Source organism: Leuciscus leuciscus (genome assembly GCF_965113295.1).
Source record: "Leuciscus leuciscus genome assembly, chromosome: 14".
Taxonomy (NCBI): Eukaryota; Metazoa; Chordata; class Actinopteri; order Cypriniformes; family Leuciscidae; genus Leuciscus; species Leuciscus leuciscus.
In genome coordinates, this window is record NC_138738.1 from 22,959,701 (window position 1) to 22,981,545 (window position 21,845).

At 41.6% G+C, this 21,845-nt stretch overlaps 1 protein-coding gene across 1 annotated transcript in view; it reads right to left on the reverse strand.

Moving 5' to 3' along the window:
- The window catches only part of ccdc40 (coiled-coil domain 40 molecular ruler complex subunit), a 39,091-nt gene that overhangs the window by 5,820 nt on the left and 11,426 nt on the right, over positions 1 to 21,845 (reverse strand). Inside the window, exons 9-16 of the mRNA XM_082136748.1 lie at positions 16,354 to 16,475; positions 13,078 to 13,321; positions 12,787 to 12,969; positions 11,423 to 11,668; positions 11,026 to 11,239; positions 6,650 to 6,819; positions 5,077 to 5,168; positions 3,962 to 4,082 (exon numbers count right to left, since the gene is read on the reverse strand). Coding sequence (XP_081992874.1) covers positions 3,962 to 4,082; positions 5,077 to 5,168; positions 6,650 to 6,819; positions 11,026 to 11,239; positions 11,423 to 11,668; positions 12,787 to 12,969; positions 13,078 to 13,321; positions 16,354 to 16,475 — 1,392 coding nt within the window. The remainder of the gene's footprint in view (positions 1 to 3,961; positions 4,083 to 5,076; positions 5,169 to 6,649; positions 6,820 to 11,025; positions 11,240 to 11,422; positions 11,669 to 12,786; positions 12,970 to 13,077; positions 13,322 to 16,353; positions 16,476 to 21,845) is intronic.

Consider the following 21,845-nt stretch of genomic DNA (forward strand, 5'->3'; position numbering starts at 1 on the left):
TCCGCGGTGTACAGAGTGGGTCTGAAGTTGGATGGCTGAATCTGGCGTGTTGTCTGTAATCCAGGTTTCCGTGAAAATCAGAGTACAGCACTCTCTGATTTCACGCTGTGTTGTTGTCCTGGTTCTCAGCTCGTCCATTTTATTTTCAAGGGAGCGGACATTAGCTAGCAGCAGACTCGGTAGCGGTGGTCGTGTAGCTCTGGCCTTTAGCCTAGCATGTAGCCCGCCAGTGAGACTATTGGATAACACTGGGAAAGCGTGCCCTTTCTAAGCGTAAAGGGGCGCTATGGAGTCCACATCCTGACCGAAGGGAGGTATCATGTGGAAGGTACACATATGGACTGGCCATTAGGGCAGTGCAACATATGGAATGTCTCTGAGCCGGCTCCGGCCTAGTTATGAGGGAGTCAACACCGGCAGGGATGGCAGAGCGGACTCTACCAAGGGCAAGACAAGGGCTCGCCGACAGTGGAAGAATACACATATGAGATCAACCATAGGGATCATAACCTTTGGGCACCTAGCCTAGCACAGGGGTCAACCAATGGGCGTAATTACGAGTGTTAGGACTGGCGTCGGACGCTTCGCCACGTCTGACTGCCAAGGGTGGTGGAGGAACTCAGCAGGGTTCGCCAGCTGGGGAACTCAACTGAGAAGCAAGATAAGCACGTATACAGTGGGTACGGAAAGTATTCAGACCCCCTTACATTTTTCACTCTTTGTTATATTGCAGCTATTTGCTAAAATCATTTAAGTTCTTTTTTTTTCCTCATTGTACACACAGCACCCCATATCGACAGAAAAACACAGAATTGTTTACATTTTTGCACATTTATTAAATGTTATTAAATATTATTAAAAATTATTTAACTCAGGTGCTGTCCATTTCTTCTGATCATCCTTGAGATGGTTCTACACCTTCATTTGAATCCAGCTGTGTTTGATTATACTGATTGGACTTGATTAGGAAAGCCACACACCTGTCTATATAAGACCTTACAGCTCACAGTGCATGTCAGAGCAAATGAGAATCATGAGGTCAAAGGAACTGCCTGAAGAGCTCAGAGACAGAATTGTGGCAAGGCACAGATCTGGCCAAGGTTACAAAAAAATGTCTGCTGCACTTAAGGTTCCTAAGAGCACAGTGGCCTCCATAATCCTTAAATGGAAGACGTTTGGGACGACCAGAACCCTTCCTAGAGCTGGCCGTCCGGCCAAACTGAGCTATCGGGTGAGAAGAGCCTTGGTGAGAGAGGTAAAGAAGAACCCAAAGATCACTGTGGCTGAGCTCCAGAGATGCAGTTGGGAGATGGGAGAAAGTTGTAGTAAGTCAGCCATCACTGCAGCCATCCACCAGTCTGGGCTTTATGGCAGAGTGGCCCGACGGAAGCCTCTCCTCAGTGCAAGACACATGAAAGCACACCTGAAGGACTCCAAGATGGTGATAAATAAGATTCTCTGGTCTGATGAGACCAAGATATAACTTTTTGGCCTTAATTCTAAGCGGTATGTGTGGAGAAAACCAGGCACTGCTCATCACCTGTCCAATACAGTCTCAACAGAGAAGCATGGTGGTGGCAGCATCATGCTGTGGGGGTGTTTTTCAGCTGCAGGGACAGGACGACTGGTTGCAATCGAGGGAAAGATTAATTCGGCCAAGTACAGGGATATCCTGGACGAAAACCTTCTCCAGAGTGCTCTGGACCTCAGACTGGGCCGAAGGTTCGACTTCCAACAAGACAATGACCCTAAGCACACAGCTAAAATAACGAAAGAGTGGTTTCACAACAACTCCGTGACTGTTCTTGAATGGCCCAGCCAGAGCCCTGACTTAAACCCAATTGAGCATCTCTGGAGAGACCTGAAAATGGCTGTCCACCAACGTTTACCATCCAACCTGACAGAACTGGAGAGGATCTGCAAGGAGGAATGGCAGAGGATACCCAAATCCAGGTGTGAAAAAACTTGTTGCATCTTTCCCAAAAAGACTCGTGGCTGTATTAGATCAAAAGGGTGCTTCTACTAAATACTGAGCAAAGGGTCTGAATACTTAGGATCATGTGATATTTCAGTTTTTCTTTAATAAATGTGCAAAAATGTCCACAATTCTGTGTTTTTCTGTCAATATGGGGTGCTGTGTGTACAATAATGAGGAAAAAAATGAACTTAAATGATTTTAGCAAATGGCTGCAATATAAAAAAGAGTGAAAAATGTAAGGGGGTCTGAATACTTTCCGTACCCACTGTATATGATTTAATTCATAATTATGAGTGTGGTCAGGTTTATTCATGAATGCATGTTATCACATGTTATTCTTCGTTGCTGGTGTTGCATCCTCACTTTGTGTGGTTTGCTACTTAATGACGTGTTCATTAAGTCCACTAGGCCACGACGTAGGGGCAGTCATGGCCTAGTGGTTAGGGAGTTGAACTGGTAACCCAAAGGTTGCTGGTTCGATTCCAGAGCCGGTGGGAAATGACTGAGGTGCCCTTGAGCAAGGCACCTAACCCCTAATCGCTCCCCGGGCGCCACACAAAGGCTGCCCGCTGCTCTGGGTGTGTGTATCCACGTTTGCAGTGTCTGTGTGTGTTAACTACTCACTACTCTGCTCCTAATGTGTGTGCATTAACTTGGATGGGTTAAATGCAGAGGTCAAATTCCAAGTATGGGTTACCATACTTGGCCGTTACGTGTCACTTTCACTTTCACTTTCGTTATGCACCGCCTTTCCAGGTGACCGTCCTCTGACTTTCAGGGCCTCATTGTAGTGTATTGGGCAATCGGGGAGCTGTCCATATCTTCCAGAGGTGGATCTCAAACACGAGATGAAAGAGAACAATAGGTTACTGTTCATAACCCGTTCTCTGAAACATCAAATGGAGCACGCTTGCTGCATGAGAAGTGAATATGCTCACTGAGGAAAGATAGCACGTGCAGGTGTTTTATACACTCAATAAGGGGCAGGTCCCTTACCTGGCATTGGACACGTGCTTCTGTATGTCATAAAAGACTTGGTGCAATTGGATGCTTCTGCAGAGGTCAGGTGCGAATGCCCTTCCCATAGGCGGATCTCTCCACTCGATGTTTCAGAGAACCAGGGTTACGAACAGTAACCTATTGATCTATTTTATAGTTGATCATTTATTAATCAGTGCATAAAGGATTATGAGCATGCACATTGCAAAAGCAAATGCATGACTTATGAGTAATTATAAAATAATATTAATATTATATATTTATAAAATTATAAAATAATATGTAACTATGACTGTTCTTATAATTCAGTATAGGTCCTAATGAGTCTTTATAAACATGTTTATAGAATAGTAATACTTATATATAAGTATAAATGGGGCTACAATTCATTATAAGCAATTTTTCAGTCATCTTTTAGTAAATCTGGATGGCTTCAGAATGATTTTGTTTGGTAACATGGCAGAGAGAGGGAGGACTAGAACCCTCACAGTACTGTACATCCATCCATTCCATCCATTCCATCCATTTTCCAAACTACTTGTCCTGTAGGGTCATGCGGAGGCTGGAGCCTTTCCCAGCATCTCGGTCGTATGCTGGAAAACACCCTTGACATCCATCACAGGGATGACACACTCACACACATTTATATTCACACTCACATCTACGGGCAAACTTACGTCAACACGGAGAGAATATACAAACTCCTCATAGAAAGGCCTCCTGCACAGCTGCGACTCCAATACTGCACATACGGCATTATCCTAGACATGTTTTTTTATGTGTTTTTTTCTTTCTTTTTTCCTTGTTGTTGTTGTTTTCTAATTATTATTATTGCTTCAGGATTTTATTGTTGTTGTTTAAACTTTTTTTTTTTTTTATGTAAATTGCATTGACCAAGATTCACGTTGGTAATGCAGAATGTATGAAGAGTTTTGAAAACGTGGCTACTGAATTTTTTTTAATCTTTCTAAGTTATACACACACCTCCATACGGTGAATCTCTGCTCTCATGGTTCGTATGTCTCCCTGTCCGATGTCTGAATCTATAGCAGAACGAGTCTCTCGCATCAGCTGGGTTCTCTTCTCCCACAGCATGATCTGATGCCTTCACACATACACAAAACAGTGGAAACAGCAATATAGTCCCCATTCATTAACTCTACACAACATTGATTGTTCAGCTCTGCAGTATTGATTCTTTACATTATGGAAATGCTCTGAGAATTCACATGAATGTGCATTTGTGTGTATGGCTGCATCTCAAACGTAGTGAGCTGCCTACCGAAACAGCATTTTTGGGCAAAAGACATGTTCAGAGTGAGCAGCTCGCTCAGCTCCAATGATGCCCAAAAATGTTCTCTAAGTAGGCATTTAATTAGAATTCGGGTAACACTTTACAATAAGGTCCCATCAGTTAATATTAGTTTATGCCATATCTACCATTAACAAGCAATGCATTTGCTACAGAATTGATTAATCTTTGTTAATGTTAGTTAATACAAAATAAAAAAACTGTTAATGTTAGCTTGAGCCCATTAAATAATATTAACAGATACAACTTTTGAAATTGATAATGTACCAGTAAGTGTTGAAATTTACATTAATTAAGATTAATTTATTTAGAAGTATTGTCATTGTTAGTTCATTTTAACTAATGTAAACTGGTTAAATGGAACCTTATTGTAAAGTGTTACCAGATTTTGAAACTCAGTCAGGGTGTGTGTGTGTGTATGTGTGTGTGGCCCCGGTAAACCCAAAGGTGGCAGGTGAGAGGAAAACGGCTTATAAATCATTCTAAGTGATGTTTAATGAAAATGTTTAAATGCAGAAAGTATTCTGATGGGTAGGTTTAGGGTTAGGGGATAGAATATACAGTTTGTACAGTATAAAAATCATTACGTCTATGGAATGTCCCCATAAAACATGGAAACCCAACATGTTTTAAATACCGTTATTCCCCATGAAGATACCAAAACAAGTGTGTGTGTGTGTGTGTGTGTGTGTGTGTGTGTGTGTGTGTGTGTGTGTGTGTGTGTGTGTGTGTGTGTGTGTGTGTGTGTGTGTGTGTGTGTGTGTGTGTGCCTGCATGTGTGACTCACTCTGCCTCCACTAGGCTGTTGATAAGTCTCTCTTTCTCTTCGTTTAACCTCTCCAGCTTCAACTGAGTCTCAACTGAATCCCTCTCGGCCTCCTACACACAACATAGATACAAATAAACTGTTCAAAATGTATATTTAACAATAAATCATGTGAGTGATAATTACATGTCTATTTACATCAGGGATTCTCAACTAACTTCTGAGGTTCACTGTGCTGCAGAATTTAGCCCCACACCTATTCAAACATAACTTAAGGTCTTCAGGCTTACTTGGAATAAGGTGATAACCTAATTAAACTCTGCTAAATGTCTTCTTTAACAGAATGGGAAGCTAAATAATTTATTGTTTAAACTTAAAAATTTCCATAGATAAATATTCGACCAAGTTGTACTTGTGTTATAGAATAGAACATATGTTGTATTGTGTTTACATTACAACTGATTAGTAGTGTAAGACTGAAAATACTGGTTGACGCCTGGTCTATGAGGCAAAAGGGCCCTGCTGGCTAATTAACATTAGACCTCCCCCATACAACCTCACTTCCTCTCAGAAACTACTAAGAACTCACACAAGAACATGGTTTAATGTGAATGTTTATCATTGACTGTTATAATTTTGGTGTCATTTGAAATGTCTCAAAGTGAGTGGTACAGATATCTCATATCCAGATAGATAAAATAAAAGGAAATAAGGTTTAGAGAAGTTTAGAGAAAACTGGTTCAGAGATAAGGCCAGATAAGGCCACCCCTCTTTTGTTGGATAGAAGCCCTTTGAGGGTGGTCTCCCCCATCCCCCATGTCACCTGGTCAAAGAGGATAAAGGAAGGTGTTCTCCCTCTCTCTGGCTCTCTTCTTTGCTGGACATGAATTGAATAGGTGGTCTCTCTTCCTCTCTATCTCAGGTACAAGCTGGGTAAGATTATTTGGTGTAACCAATGTATAACCATGTTCTAGATATTTGAATTGATTGTGGAATTGATCTCTGAAATATTAAATTGTTACATGTGATTATTCTAACTGATTTTGACATTGTTCATTTAATGGTTAAAAGGAATAGTCAAACATTCGCTCACTTTTAGTGAGGCACAGATATTATTAAAACCTTTCATTTATGGAGTCAGATGAAATAACGAGTAAATAAATATGATTAATGTATTGCATTTAATCAAAAAATACTTTGCCTCGAGAAAAGGACAGTAACACGTTAAGACCTTCCGTGCTGGTCGGATGCCGGACTTTGGGCCGATTTAGCGTGAGCTTACAGTAGTTACATAACTGCTGATCTTTTGTGTATTTACTATCTAGTATACACTGAAAAAAAAAGCCCTTTATTGATATACAGTAAATGGACAAAATCCCAAAGGAATATCAGTTCTTTCTTATTGTAGACACCCTACAATTAGAAAGAACTGATATTCCTTTGGGATTTGGGGATTTTTACACACCGTGCATGGGAAAATGACAGTACAGATGACGAAATGAAAAGAATAAGAACAGACGAATACAGAATAAATTAGTGTATAAGGAAAAGGCCTGAATTTCCACATTAAGCTACACAGTGTGTAGAGTTGTACCTTGAGTCTCTGTCTGAACTCTGTTTCCATCAGACTGTTGCTCTGTTGCAGGGCTTGATTCAGATCGCTGTTTTTACTGAGCAGAGAGTTCAGTTTTACCATGTCTGCCATGAGAGCTTTGATCTGTTTATCCAGATCTGTCTGCTCGCGCTGCTCCTGCTCCATCTCACCTTATATAAATAAATATTATCAACACACATATACGCAGAGGATGATATCAATAATGTATTTATTTATCAGACTCATTTTATTACTTTGAGCTTTGTCTGTTCTCTTTGGACAAATGGTAAAAAGGTCTGCCACTTATGTGCCACTGCCAATGTTGCAGAACATATGTTGTGGCACTTCCAGTAGTGACTGACGGATGAGTTGACCAACTATACTGAAGTAATTGAGACACAAAATCCTAAATAAATAGCCTAATTTAGTGATTTTTAAATATCAATTAACATTTACAAAACGGTAATATTTTTCATATATGTAGTCAGTATTTGAGAGGCATGTGTCACTGAATGTTATGTAATACCAGTGATACTGTATGTTGTTGATAACCAAACTGTGTCAAACTTAATAATAAATCTATTATGGGTCATTACGAATACCGCATTAACAGTCGCATCCGTTACTGTAAACCTTTATTCTTGCATGATGCTGCATGCACGTTGGTAGGTGTCAGTATAAGTAAGTGATACATTGGTCAGCGCAAGATAAACCAAAACTTACAACAGTTGAGGAAGACCCACATGTGCTGTATTTGTAATTTGTTTCTGAGCTACAGCTTTCCTGTAGCTCAGTGGTAAGAGCATTGCGTTAACAATGCAAGGTTGTGGGTTCGATCCCAGGGGATTGCACATACCTATGTATAAATGTATAGGATAATGCAATGTAAGTCGCTTTGGATAAAAGCGTCTGCCAAATGCATAAATGTAAATGTAAATGTAGTTAGACGGTGGCAAAAACTAAATGTATATATAATTTAAATAATATAATATGCGTTTAATGTTTCTCATCTATGGGCCAGATTTACTAACAGATTTGCGTCAGCGCAACCCTCTTTGTGGCATTCAAAAACTACTGTCAGGATTTATTAAAGTCACGCAGTGAAATATTAGCGCTGAAAAGGCATGGACACAGTTATATTTGCGGCTGACCTTATTGCATATGCATTTGTGGGAGTTTCCCTTTCAGATGCAAAAATTATGGAAGGGGAGTATTTAAATGAATCATGCAAGGTGATTTATGTCATGTAACGGATGAATATGAGACGAGGATTCAAATGCAGAGGAATTTATTGATGACATGCAGACAGGGTAACAAACTCAAAAAACACAGAGCTCCAGGAACACGCAACAAGGACAACGAACCAGCACAAGACTACAAACACAAGGAGGCTAAATAGGGGAACAAACAAAGGAGGGTAACGAGACAAACAGGTGGGAAATTAACCAATAATCAGATAACAAGATGGGAGGGGCTGGACAATAGACACGAGCACATGGCCCAAAATAACAAAACACCCATGTGCATAACAAGACAGGACAGGCATGTGACATTACCCCCTCCCTACGGAGCGGCTACCAGACGCTCCATAAGGGACGGGAGGGACAGACCAGGTAGGGACGGGAGGGACAGACCAGGTAGGGACGGGAGGGACAGACCAGGGTGGAACAAGGGGAATGGACAGTTCAGAAGGCACACAACGTTCGGGAGACCAGGGCAGAGCAGACAGTCCATCTGGCGGCCAGGGCGTAGACGACAGTCCATCTGGCGGCCAGGGCGGAGAAGACAGTCCATTGGCCGGCCAGGGCGGAGACTCTCCCTCGGGCGGCCAGGGCGGAGACTCTCCCTCGGGCGGCCAGGGCGGAGACCCTCCCTCGGGCGGCCAGGGCGGAGACCCTCCCTCGGGCGGCCAGGGCGGAGACCCTCCCTCGGGCGGCCAGGGCGGAGACCCTCCCTCGGGCGGCCAGGGCGGAGACCCTCCCTCGGGCGGCCAGGGCGGAGACCCTCCCTCGGGCGGCCAGGGCGGAGACCTTCCCTCGGGCGGCCAGGGCGGAGACGACCCCTCGGGCGGCCAGGGCACAGGAACAGACACCACCTGCTCAGGCACAGACACCACCGGCTCAGGCACTGGAACTGGCACCAACGGCTCAGGCACTGGCACCACCGGCTCAGGAACAGGCACCACCGGCTCAGGAACAGGCACCACCGGCTCAGGAACAGGCACCACCGGCTCGGGCTCAGGAACTGGCACCACCGGCTCGGGCTCAGGAACTGGCACCACCGGCTCGGGCTCAGGAACTGGCACCACCGGCTCAGGCACTGGAACAGACACCTCAGGCTCAGGAACAGACACCACCGGTTCAGGAACAGATACCACCGGCTCAGGCTCAGGAACAGACCCAGGCTCGACTGCGGCCATCTTGTCAGGGGACACAGGCTCGGCGAACGTGACGTGTACACTCTCGGCGGTGGCCATCTTGTCCGAAGACCCAGGCTCGGCAGGCGTGACGTGAACAGGCTCGGCGGCGGCCATCTTGTCCGAAGACCCAGGCTCGGCAGGCGTGACGTGAACAGGCTCGGCGGCGGCCATCTTGTCCGAAGACCCAGGCTCGGCAGGCGTGACGTGAACAGGCTCGGCGGCGGCCATCTTGTCCGAAGACACAGGCTCGGCAGGCGTGACGTGAACAGTCTCTGGCTGGGCAGACGTGACCTGAACAGTCTCTGGCTGGGCAGACGTGACCTGAACAGTCTCTGGCTGGGCAGACGTGACGTGACCTGAACAGTCTCTGGCTGGGCAGACGTGACCTGAACAGTCTCTGGCTGGGCAGACGTGACCTGAACAGTCTCTGGCTGGGCAGACGTGACCTGAACAGTCTCTGGCTGGGCAGACGTGACGTGGACAGTTCTGGGAAACTCTAGGATCTTGTATAGTTTTTCGAAGTAATCCAACAGAGTCTCAGCTGCTCTGTCTATCTCAGACTGCACAGGGACCTCCGAGACTGGGATCACCGGACTTGGGATCACCGGAACAGGGACCACCGGAACAGGGACCACCGGAACTGGCATGGAGGAAGTCTTCCTTCTCCTCCTCCGTTTCGGGACCACCAGAACTGGGACCACCGGACTCGGGGCCACTGGAACTGGGACCACCAGACTCAGGACCACCGGAACTGGGACCACCGGAACTGGAACCACCGGACTCGGGATCACCGGAACTGGGACCACCGGAACAGTCACGGAGGGGTTCTTCCTTCCTCTCCTCCGTTTCGGGACCAGCGGTGAAGGCTTGCCTTTCTGCTGACCGTCATCTGCCATGGTCCTCTCCTCCTCCATAGTCCTTTGAGCACATTTGGCGAAATATTCAAACAAGGAAATTGAAGATCCCTTATCCTCACCAGAAAAAAATTCACTCCGCTGAATCCACATATTTGGCTGGTTCGTTCTGTCACGTAACGGATGAATATGAGACGAGGATTCAAATGCAGAGGAATTTATTGATGACATGCAGACAGGGTAACAAACTCAAAAAACACAGAGCTCCAGGAACACGCAACAAGGACAACGAACCAGCACAAGACTACAAACACAAGGAGGCTAAATAGGGGAACAAACAAAGGAGGGTAACGAGACAAACAGGTGGGAAATTAACCAATAATCAGATAACAAGATGGGAGGGGCTAGACAATAGACACGAGCACATGGCCCAAAATAACAAAACACCCATGTGCATAACAAGACAGGACAGGCATGTGACAATTTATTAAGGTTTGCGCTCGCCAATTTCAATGGTGTTTGCGCCATTCTTTACCGCCCCAAAAAAGCATGTCTTAAATCATACGCTAACAGGTAGATTGCATTTGTCATTATGGAAATGATCTGGCTGCGTCTGTGTTCTTTAATTTGCATGTAGTCAGTAGATCACGCTCTGAACTTTCCACTCCCATCGGCGCTTTTTTGGAATTGCACTCTCATGCTAATTTTCTCCGTTCAGTAAATCTTTAATGTTCCACAAATATTTTTATGGGGTGTCACAGTGTTTTTTTGTCCATACAATGAAAGTCAGTGGGGTCGAATGTTGGTTTGGAGCCAACTGACTTTAACTGTATAAAAAAATATATATATGTATTTTAAATATATTATGCAAAAGAAAGTAATAAAGGTTTGGAATAAAGGTGAGTTTTTTTAACACTGTCCCTTTAACTTTGATTTATGCTGCTTTTTTTAATACCACACAGAATGTAACTACTACCTGTTAAGAAATGTATAGTCATCTATTATTATTATTATACTAATACTAATACAACTAGTGGTGCAGAAATAGTTTACAGAGTCTTTGAGAACAGTGTATATATATATGTGTGAAAAGTGGTACCTACTCTCTTTCCTGATCTTGCTCTGTTGCAGTATTGTGAGTTGTGATCGTAGGATCTGTACAGAAGAGCCGTGGGCCTGTTTTTCCTGAGTGAATCTCACTAACTCCCCTTGCTGCCAAAGCCACAACTGCTGCTGCTCTTTAATGTCAGCACCAACTTCCTCCAGCTCCTTAGACAAGGTGGCTGCATGGATCTCCAGAGGACCTAGGTCTTCATGCTGCTCTCACACACACATTTGACAGTGTAAATATGCAGTATCTACAGTAACTACAATATGAAACGCAATAGTCTAGATGGATGCTATGGCTTATTATAATCATCAGAGAAAAGGGAGGTCCATGACTTTTTCAAAACATCCACACATTAAAATATGAACTGAGTGTGAAATGTGTGGACTAACCCCTGTACTGGACACAATATCCTTGATCTTCTTGTTGTAGATGCTGATCGTGGCCTGCTTTCGCTCAATCTCTGTGACTTGTTTAGCAATCTCTGTCTCGCGAGAACACAGCAGCAAGTGTCGCTGGCTCATTTCTTGCTCAAGTTCAGCTTGAAATGCAACAAGAGAATCCAGATGTGTCACCACCTCTTGCCCCTCCAGCGTTACCGTGTTGATGTCATTCTCCAATTTAGTTAACTGAGCCTCCTAAGAAATCACATACAATGCACAAGTTTGAATTTTATGAAACCTGTCAAGAACACATTCAGGTCATATTACATACCCTGTTTAGTTCAGTTCTTAGTCCTTTATTGTCACTGTCAAGTTTGGTTTGCTTTCTGCAAAGGAGCACTTTCTGTTTCCTGTGCTCCTGTTGCATTCTAGTGTTCAACAGTTTTTTGTTTTGGTTAATAAAGACTGCTGCTTTTAGATCCTCACCTAAAACCTCTCTTTTGCCTACAACAACCTGTGACACTTAGACTGCATTCAAAGAAACCATTTTATCAGTTCTTGCGGCATTGCTAGCGCCATTCTCAAATTAGGCAACAGGAAGGCAGCAATGTTGAAAAAGATAACATCTTTAATATACTTAGTTGTAATTACTATAATGTTTAAATAATGATGATGTATTAAATTGTAAAGTATTTATACATCATGGTAGTATTTGTTGTACTGCCATAAATTTTTGCTGAAAAAAAAAATCTCAATACTTGTTTTACTGTAATACAGTAATACGGGGGAGGTGTGGACTGAGAAGTAACATGTACAGATACCTAACCCAAATGAGACTGGGGGTGGGGGACAAGGAACATAAAGTCACAAAAACGTGTAAAAACAAACTGTAATGGTCCTAAAATAGGTTTAATTTCTTTTTTTATATAAATTACAAAATATTATTTCATATTCTTTTTCTTTTAATTTTGGTTGCATAGGTTTGCGCATAGATAACTGATAATCGTTTGCACCTTGGAACCTATTTCCAGTGCGTTCTCGAGCCACCAGGCACTGTTTTGTGCGGATGGGCGGCCAGAGCGTGTAGAGTGTTTTCCATTAGAACGGTCGTGTTAAGTTAATAACTAATGATCTTGGCAACAGAAGTGAATCAATCAATCAAAACTAACTTTAGCTGGACAATAACTTTATTCTAGAGCTGCTGTAAAGCCAAAACAATCTCTGTTACTATAATTTCCTATTGTCACTGTAAGGCTGCTTTGAAACAATTCATATTGTTAAAAGCGCTAAATGAAGGTGACTTGACTTGACTATTAAATGTGCAATTATGACAATAATTTAATGAGTGGTGAGATTAGCTAACAGCATCCTACCTTCTCTCTCCTGTGTCCTACAGTTTTATCAGTCAGTCGGCGTGAGTACTTTGCTGCATTATTGTGAGTAAGCTGCTCTTGCATTTTGTTCATGATCTGGTCCTCCAGGTCCAAACGCACTGCAGACTCTTTCTCCATCTGCTTCCTGAGAGCCTTGAACTCGGACTGACGCACCTCGTGGTCCTGAAAGAGAAAGAAATACATAGGTCCCAAGTAAAATCTTCAGACTGGTGCTCATTAACCATCAAGCAGTTGAAATATTTGTGCTGTAGAATGATGTGAATGACGTACCCCACGCAATGTGCTGAGGGTCTTCTCTGTCTCCTGCAGCATTCGCGTATATGTGCTGTACTGGGCCTGTAGGACTTCCTGGTGGTTCTGGGAGTATGTGATGAGTTTACGTGAGGTGGTGGAGTCAGTGTGGGCTCGGTTCAGACGCAGAGTGAGATGCTCATTCTGCTCTTCCACCTTTGTGATGGACTTTTTATAGCCCTCAATCTCTGTGTCCAGAGAGCGCACGTGATCATTGGCCAGCCTGGAGGAGGGACATCAATACACATCAATACTGTTGTCTGGGTCATACACACTCAAGGCTGCAAAGCCAAGGCTTAGCCAAGGCTGCAAAGCCGACTCCGTGTTTCAAATATGTTAGAACTATCACTTCTGCCACTAAAGATTGCTTTATTAATAATCTTCCTGATCAGTTTCATCATCTCAGCATCCCGGATAGCTTAGAACAACTTGATATTGCAACAGAAACTTTTAACTCTCTCTTTTCCAGCACTTTAGACACAGTTGCTCCGTTGCGCTTAAAGAAGATTAAAGAAAATAGTCCAACGCCGTGGTACAACGAGCACACTCGGGCCCTTAAGAGAGCAGCCAGAAAAATGGAGCGCAACTGGAAGAAAACAAAACTAGAGGTATTTCGCATTTCATGGAAGGAGAGCTCGATTACTTACAGAGAGGCTTTAAAAGCTGCTAGATCTGCTTATTTTTCAACCCTATTAGAAGAAAATAAACATAATCCTAGGTATTTATTTGAAACAGTGGCTAAACTAACGAAAAAGAAAGCTTCAAGCACCGAATTTCCAAGCAACATAGCAGTAATGATTTTATGAACTTCTTCACTTATAAGATTGATAATATCAGGGACAAAATTATAACTATGCAACCGTCTACTACAGTATCGCATCAGGCAGTGCATTGTAGTCTCCCTGAGGAAAAATGTTATTCATTCGTTGCTATTGGAGAGCAAGAATTTACTAAACTCGTTAAATCATCTAAATCGACAACCTGTATGTTAGACCCTATACCGACTAAGCTACTGAAAGAGATGCTCCCAGAGGTAATAGATCCTCTTCTTAATATCATTAATTCGTCGTCTCTAGGATACGTACCAAAAACCTTTAAGCTGGCTATGATTAAACCGCTTGTTAAAAAAACGCAACTTGATCCTACAGAATTTGTCAATTACAGGCCGATCTCGAATCTACCTTTTCTGTCAAAGATATTAGAAAAGGCAGTATCCTCACAACTGTGTTCCTTTCTTGATAGAAATGATATCTGTGAGGATTTTCAGTCAGGATTTAGACCGTACCATAGTACCGAGACAGCTCTCGTTAGAGTCACAAATGATTTGCTTTTATCATCCGATCGTGGTTGTATCTCTCTATTAGTGTTACTCGATCTTAGTGCGGCATTTGACACCATTGACCACAACATTCTTTTAAATAGACTCGAACATTATGTTGGCATTAGTGGAATTGCACTAGCATGGTTTAAATCATACTTATCTGACCGTTATCAGTTTGTAGCAGTAAATGAAGAGATATCTTATCGATCACAAGTTCAGTATGGTGTACCACAAGGCTCAGTACTAGGACCGTTGCTGTTCACTCTGTACATGCTACCATTAGGATATATCATTAGGAAGCATGGAATTAGCTTCCACTGTTATGCTGACGATACTCAGCTCTATATTTCTTCAAAACCTAACGAAACTTACCAATTCACAAAATTAACGGAATGCATAGCAGATATAAAAAATTGGATGACTCGTAATTTCCTACTTCTAAATTCTGAAAAAACAGAGATTCTAATTATTGGACAACAAACTTCCTCACGTAGTAACCTAGAATACTGTCTAACACTTGATGGCTGCTCTGTTGAGTCTTCGTCGTCGGTTAGGAACCTGGGTGTGCTCTTTGATACCAATCTTTCATTTGAAAGTCACGTGTCTAGTATCTGTAAAACCACATTTTTCCATCTTAAAAATATATCTAAATTACGCCATATGCTCTCATTGACAAATGCGGAACAATTAGTTCATGCGTTCATGACCTCAAGGCTAGATTATTGTAATGCTCTACTGGGTGGTTGCCCTGCACGCTTAATTAACAAACTACAGCTGGTCCAAAACGCAGCAGCTCGAGTTCTTACCAGAACCAGGAAGTATGACCATATTAGCCCGGTTCTGTCAAAACTGCATTGGCTGCCTATTAAACATAGCATAAATTTTAAAATATTGCTGATTACTTACAAAGCACTAAATGGTTTAGCTCCGCAGTACTTGAGCGAGCTCTTAACGCATTATAGTCCTTCACGTCTATTGCGATCTCAAAATTCCGGCCAGTTAATAATACCTAGAATATCAAAATCGACTGCTGGCGGTAGATCCTTCTCCTATTTAGCACCAAAACTCTGGAACAGTCTTCCTAACATTGTCCGGGATGCAGACACACTCTGTCAGTTCAAAGCCAGATTAAAGACACATCTCTTTGACCTAGCATTCACATCATATATTATAGACTTCTATAATTCAATGTTAGGCTGCATAGATTAGGTCAGCCGATACCGGGAACACTTCCCATAAATCCTGATGTACTCGTTACATCATGAGAAGAATGGCATCTACGCTAATTTTAGTGTCTGTGTTTATCTCGAGGTTTTCCCGCAGCCTCCCGGATCCAGGCCGTATCCAGATCTGATGAAGGACCTTCACCTGGACCCGATGACAACGCAGTGCTGAAGTGCCAACTAGTCTCTCCCTATGGAGGATCCCTTTACCACTCTACAGATAAGGCGTTGTCTGGAAATTTCGTTTCGCGTTCCTACCCGAAGTGACAAAATAAAATAAAATTCTCTATCAAAATTTATAAGGAAAGCCCAGTACTTTGTTTAGGCTTGGTCTGTAGGGAATTCCAAACCTGCGCACATATATTCAAACGCACATAACTATAGAACCAATTCTAAATACGCATGTGAACGCCATCAGCGTTTCTCACAGGTTCGCGTTTAAAGTCTGTGTAGAGAGAATGGTGTCGTCTTAGCGGCCCCTAATTTAATAACAAATGATCGTTGCGACGGAAGCAAATCAATCAAAAATAACTTTAGCTTGAAAATAACTTTATTAAAGAACCGCTATAAAGCCAAAACAATCTCTGTTACCTTAAATTATACGCTTGTCTCTGTAAAGCTGCTTTGAAACAATCTACATTGTTAAAAGCGCTATATAAATGAAGATGACTTGACTTGACTTGACTCAAACATCATGAGCATTATGTTCACCTCAGTTCCTCATGCATTGCAGTGTAAGCCTCATCCCTCCTCCTCATCCTTAACAGGCTGCTGTTCCATTGCTGGAGTAACTGCCTACGTTCGACAGTCACTGAGTCCAGTTCCAGCTGCGCCTATAGCACACACACACAGGGTCATGGGTGACATTTGCAAATGTTTATTTATGTACATATTTTTGTAAGATGTGCATGGTAGGGTTGTGCGCAATTCAGTACTGAATTTAGAAGCATTTTAAAATTACAATAAGTTTTTAAATCTAAAATGAATTTTGAATGGAGGTAGCAAAAAGGATGAATTCCAACTGAATTTAAGGAGTAAGATTAAAAGGAACTTAAACTAAGTGCAAATTTAAAACACTAAAAGAGATTTGTCAAGACAAATTATGAATGGTGAAAGTGTTAAAATTTGAAGTTTTTATATGTGTAACAATGCAGTGTTGTAGAAAGTATACGGACATGAAGATGAAGTGTTCTTCTCATCAATTAAATGCTAGAATGAGACGTTCTAGTAAGAGTGCATGGTTACGTCACTCATATTGCCTCCCCCACAGTCACAGCTACGAACATACTGTTAAAACTTAATTTTGAAAAAATACTGCATTGCAAATCTTTATATTAACTGGCTTTTTATTAATGCAATACAGTTAATGACAGCCGTCTCCCAGTGGCTTACGTTATTGTCAGTTTAGTGTTAGTGATTAATTTACAGCAAAACAAAAGATAACATCTATGCTTTCATGTCCGAAAACATTATTTTTGTCTTTCATTTCATATTAAACTCTGACCAGCTCTGTACCGACTCGTTCTCCGTCAGTTTATTTTCGTGAATTGGAATGCGTGCAAAGGATTGTGGGTGATTTAAGGCCGCGGAGGATACATCTGATGCATCCTTCAAAGCACGGCCGAATCAATTTGTGAGACTGTTAATAAATGTATTCTTGTTTCTGTATTTTGCCTCCCGAGTCTTTCTGGTAGAAATTAATCAACACTGACCTTACTTAAGCCAGACAATGACACTATTTTCTTCTAGAGCTGCTGTACAGCCAAGACTAACTTTATTGCATTATTTTCCTGTTAACTCTGTAAAGCTGATTTGAAACAATCTGTATTGTAAAAAGCACTGTAGAAATAAAGGTGACTTGAAATATTTTAGTCAGATAAATACCTTCACTAAATTTTGTGTTTTGTTCTTCCCTCATATTTTAAAATATTAAAAAGATATATATATATATATATATATATATATATATATATATATATATATTAAAATATTTTCCTCATAATTTGATGGTTTACGCAAACTTGTAGGGTCATAAAAAAAAAAGAAGTAAAACCTCCACACATCACTTTTGGTCACTACTGTATATTTGGTGTGGTAAGTGCCACAATAGTGCTATTCAAGAGCCTGCTGTAACAACTGAGACAAGTCAGACACGAATATTTGTTATAGTTTAACAACTGATATTTAGAACTCACTCTGGGAATCTGTGTCCCAGCCCCCAAAACAGGGCAAGAAGATCTCAGTTACCCTGGTTGCCATGGCTGCGATCAGATAGGATGGTTTTTATGGCTCTTAGGAATGCTAACAAGTAACTAACTCAGCCAGAGATATCAGAACAGTCTCCTGCGTTCATTTAATCGTAGACAAACTGATCTATAAATGAACATGCATCCCAGAAACTGTGTGAATGATTTACTGGCTTATGTACCATTATGTATATACTTTGATATATATTTGATTATACAACCAAAACGGGACTCTCACTTAATTCTCGCTGAGAAGGAGAGATAAACCTATGTATAACCTCTTGAGAAATGTGTAGACATGTATCCAATCTTCCCACCTCATGACTTTCAGACCTTGTTGCATACTATGGTTTACCAAAATCAGATGTGTGGCGTGTTTGGTCTCTACAAACTCCAATCTGCATTCCCAATTTGTTCATTTACATTACATTTTGCTAACTTTGTGACGCATTAGAATTATAAGGATCTTGAAGATTCTTTTCTTAAACACCCAATGAAAGTACACATTGCAAATGAGCATGCTTGAACAAAGGTCATAAAAAGACATTTTCCCTCCAAAGGAAGACACTTCTTATTGGCTCTTACAGCTCCAAATGGGTGTGCCATCCTCACGCTTTAAAAGTCACTGACCACAAGATCCGGCCCTCTTAGCTCTTGTCCTCGGACCTAAACTGCAGCTCCAAGTGAATCCTGTGGGGGGAAGGGGACCCCCTTTCCCCCCCACTGGGCCCTGCAGGCCTCTGCAGGCCGAGTCAGACTGCCTTTCTTAAATCCAACCAAGAAGGAAACGGACAACTCTTGCCTCAAGGATGCCGTGTGTTCCAGCATGGCCTCAACAGGCCCAGGGCAGGAGGCTTCGAAGTATCCAGGACATGTGCTCACTCCAGCATCAAGGACAACCTCAGGAGTTCAGTGACTCATTCAACACGGACGAAGTCCCTCGCAACTCGCACCATGTGCTCTTTGTGTCCTGCCAGCCCAGAGCGTGTAGGCCACTATCTGCACTCCAGCCATGAGAACAGCGACAATACAAGTTCATCCTATATCCTTCATCCAACGGAGAAGAAAGGATTGCAACTCACACAGTGACATTTGACACTCAAGGACCCAACGACAAATTCAATCTTCAACCACTTCAAGAATTGACCATGCAAGTATAAATTTCATGAGATGCTCTGAAATAAGCTGTTGGTTCTTTCCACACTAAAATAGATCTTTCTCCAGAATTCTATTTCCTGCTTCCAGTTCCATAACACTCACCACTTTACCTATACATGTATGGATGAATGAATGAAAGTATGTATGTATGTTTGTTTGTTTAGTTCAGTTATGTTTGTGATTTATTTAATAAAACTTTTGCACAATTATGAATTTGATTTCTGATCCTCTGTCTGCATACAAAGTCCCTTTTACGATTTTGATCTTGTTACAGTATGCTCTAATTGCTGTACATGCTGAGGAATAATTATCTTTCAGTGACCATGAAAGATACACTTTTCTTAGAATAAACGAATAATCGAAGAGTTCGTTGGAACTGATTAATTGATTGTAATATTAATTGGCTTACCTCAAAGTTAATCTAATTAACTGACCCAAATATTAATAATTAATCATAATTAGTAATTATGGATTATTATTAATATTTCCCCTTTGAGCTAATGTCTTTACACTGCTAACTGTGGACTGAAGGGCCCGAGTCATCACAGGTGCACTGCTGCATTTTTCCAGTTGCCAAAAATATAATTATTACTTTAATTTCATTTCATTGCTGTAAAATTTCTTAAAGGTAAGTTACAAAAAGAATACCTTGATGATTAAACTTTTTTATCGTTTGATCAACATCATCATTTAACTCCAATACTTCATATTTTCGTTGAAAAGTGTGTGGCCGCGTCCTCTCTGCTGCCATCTTGTTACTCCTAACTAGGTTAGGATACCTCTCCAGCTCTCTTAAATAATTTAGGAGCTGAGACCTAATCTTAACACTTAGGAACCTTTATAAATCACACTTATTCTAGTCTAGGAATAAGAGTAAAATTATGTCATTCTTAAAATTTTGACAGCCTCAAGACTAAAATTTTACTCTGAGTGGCTTTATTCATACGGCCCCAGGTGTGATTTCAGTTATGATTTGACTGTAACCACAAACATGGATATATTAAAATGATGTGTGGAAAATAACTTGTCGGCAGTCTTAGTGAGTTTGACAGTTTGTGTGTTGTTAAATGATGCAGTGAACAGTTTAGCACTGCTGCAGTTCATATTGCCGTTTCCCCTGCATTATGTTGATTATTAGGGACAAGAAAATGTATTATTTGTCAAATTCGAATGACGTTTTAGTAATTTTTGACAGTATGAGTGAGTTTAATTTTTTACGAAAAATAAGTTTATTCAAGTGTTCTATTAGTATACTTATTTTAAACAAAAAATAAGTATACTTTCAGTCTACATTTTATATACTTCTCAAAAATATACTTTATGTACTTCTCAGAAATATACTTAAAATTTCACTTAAGTGTACTTGACTTATACTGAGAGAAAAGTCCAAGTATATTTGGCCTGTACTTGTACTCAATCTTTTGATCGAGAAATACTGTAAAGTATAATTAAGTATTCAAAGTATACTTGGCTTGTAGTTGTTTTAACTCTTTTGATCGAGTAAGCTATTATACTTTTTTACATAGTTTTTCATACAGTCTCATGAAACTTACATTGTTTGAAAATGTTGATTAGAATATTGATATAAAACAGATATGTTTCTAATTCTGCGTATCTGAATTTTTGTGTAGGCTAATCCACTGAAAGTGTACATAGGAATTTAATTCTTACTCTTTCCTCACCATTGACTGAATTTTCCAGCTATCCATGTTTTCACTGTTATAGGGTAGGGGGCGCTATGACACATCTTCTAGTACAGAATCTCCGAATCAAAAAACACAAGAGAAGAAGAAGCTGAAACAAGTGGCCCTAGCTGCGTTCCAGTCCAAAATTGTCATGCCCTTCACTTGCTAACTTCCCTCCGTCTCGTTCACTCGGATGCACGTCATTGTGAGTGCCCACTACTGGCGTAAACTGCAATGGGCTGATTTGGAACGTCCTAAGCCCTTGATCACTTGGAATCAGCTATGTAGTTGATTTATTATTTACATTTGTTTTCCCTTTAAGAATTTGTTTAATGCAGCATCCAAATGGTTTTTGGGTTGTTTTCAATTAAAAAAATTTGAATTCATATATCATAGTTGTTTGTTGTGGTGGTGATTAGACGAGATCTGTGGTGACGTCACAATCGTACTGCATTGTGGGACATATAGGTGCCTGAAGTGTACATGTGAAGTAGACTCGCTCCCTCGGTCCAAATCGAGGGTCTGTCCATCTAAACTTCCCTCGTCCACTTCACGAAGTGGAACGCACTTCAAAATGGCGGCGGGGATTCCCCCGAGGGGAAGTGCTTAGGGAAGTGAGCGAGTGTCTAAAAGTGGACTGGAATGCAGCACCTGTCCCAAATGGAACCCTAAGCACTCGCGGTCTTCCTCTGAGTCCGCACTTTCGTGACGTAATGCCGATTTGACTGTTGGGAAGAAGTCTGCTGCGGAGCCCGCATCAGCGCGGGCTCGGCAAAAGGGCGCAAATCGACCACATGGGGGCACTCGCGAGCACCCTTCTGAGATCTAAAAATGACAAAAATGGGACACACTGCGGTCTCACGGACTTAACGGACACGCGGCAGCCATTGTAAGTCCACAAGACCGAAAGTGCACATGAAGTGTGCCATTTGGGACAGGGCCGATTGCCCACTCAAAATATCGTAATCAAACACCGTGTAAATCAAAACTACTTAATGTTACCAAATGAAATGAAGCGTAACCCATGAAGAGAAAACGACTGTGAAGCTTTGGACTCGATCTACGCTACGTTATGTGGATACAGAGATGAACCCAAGCGCAGACAGTATATACT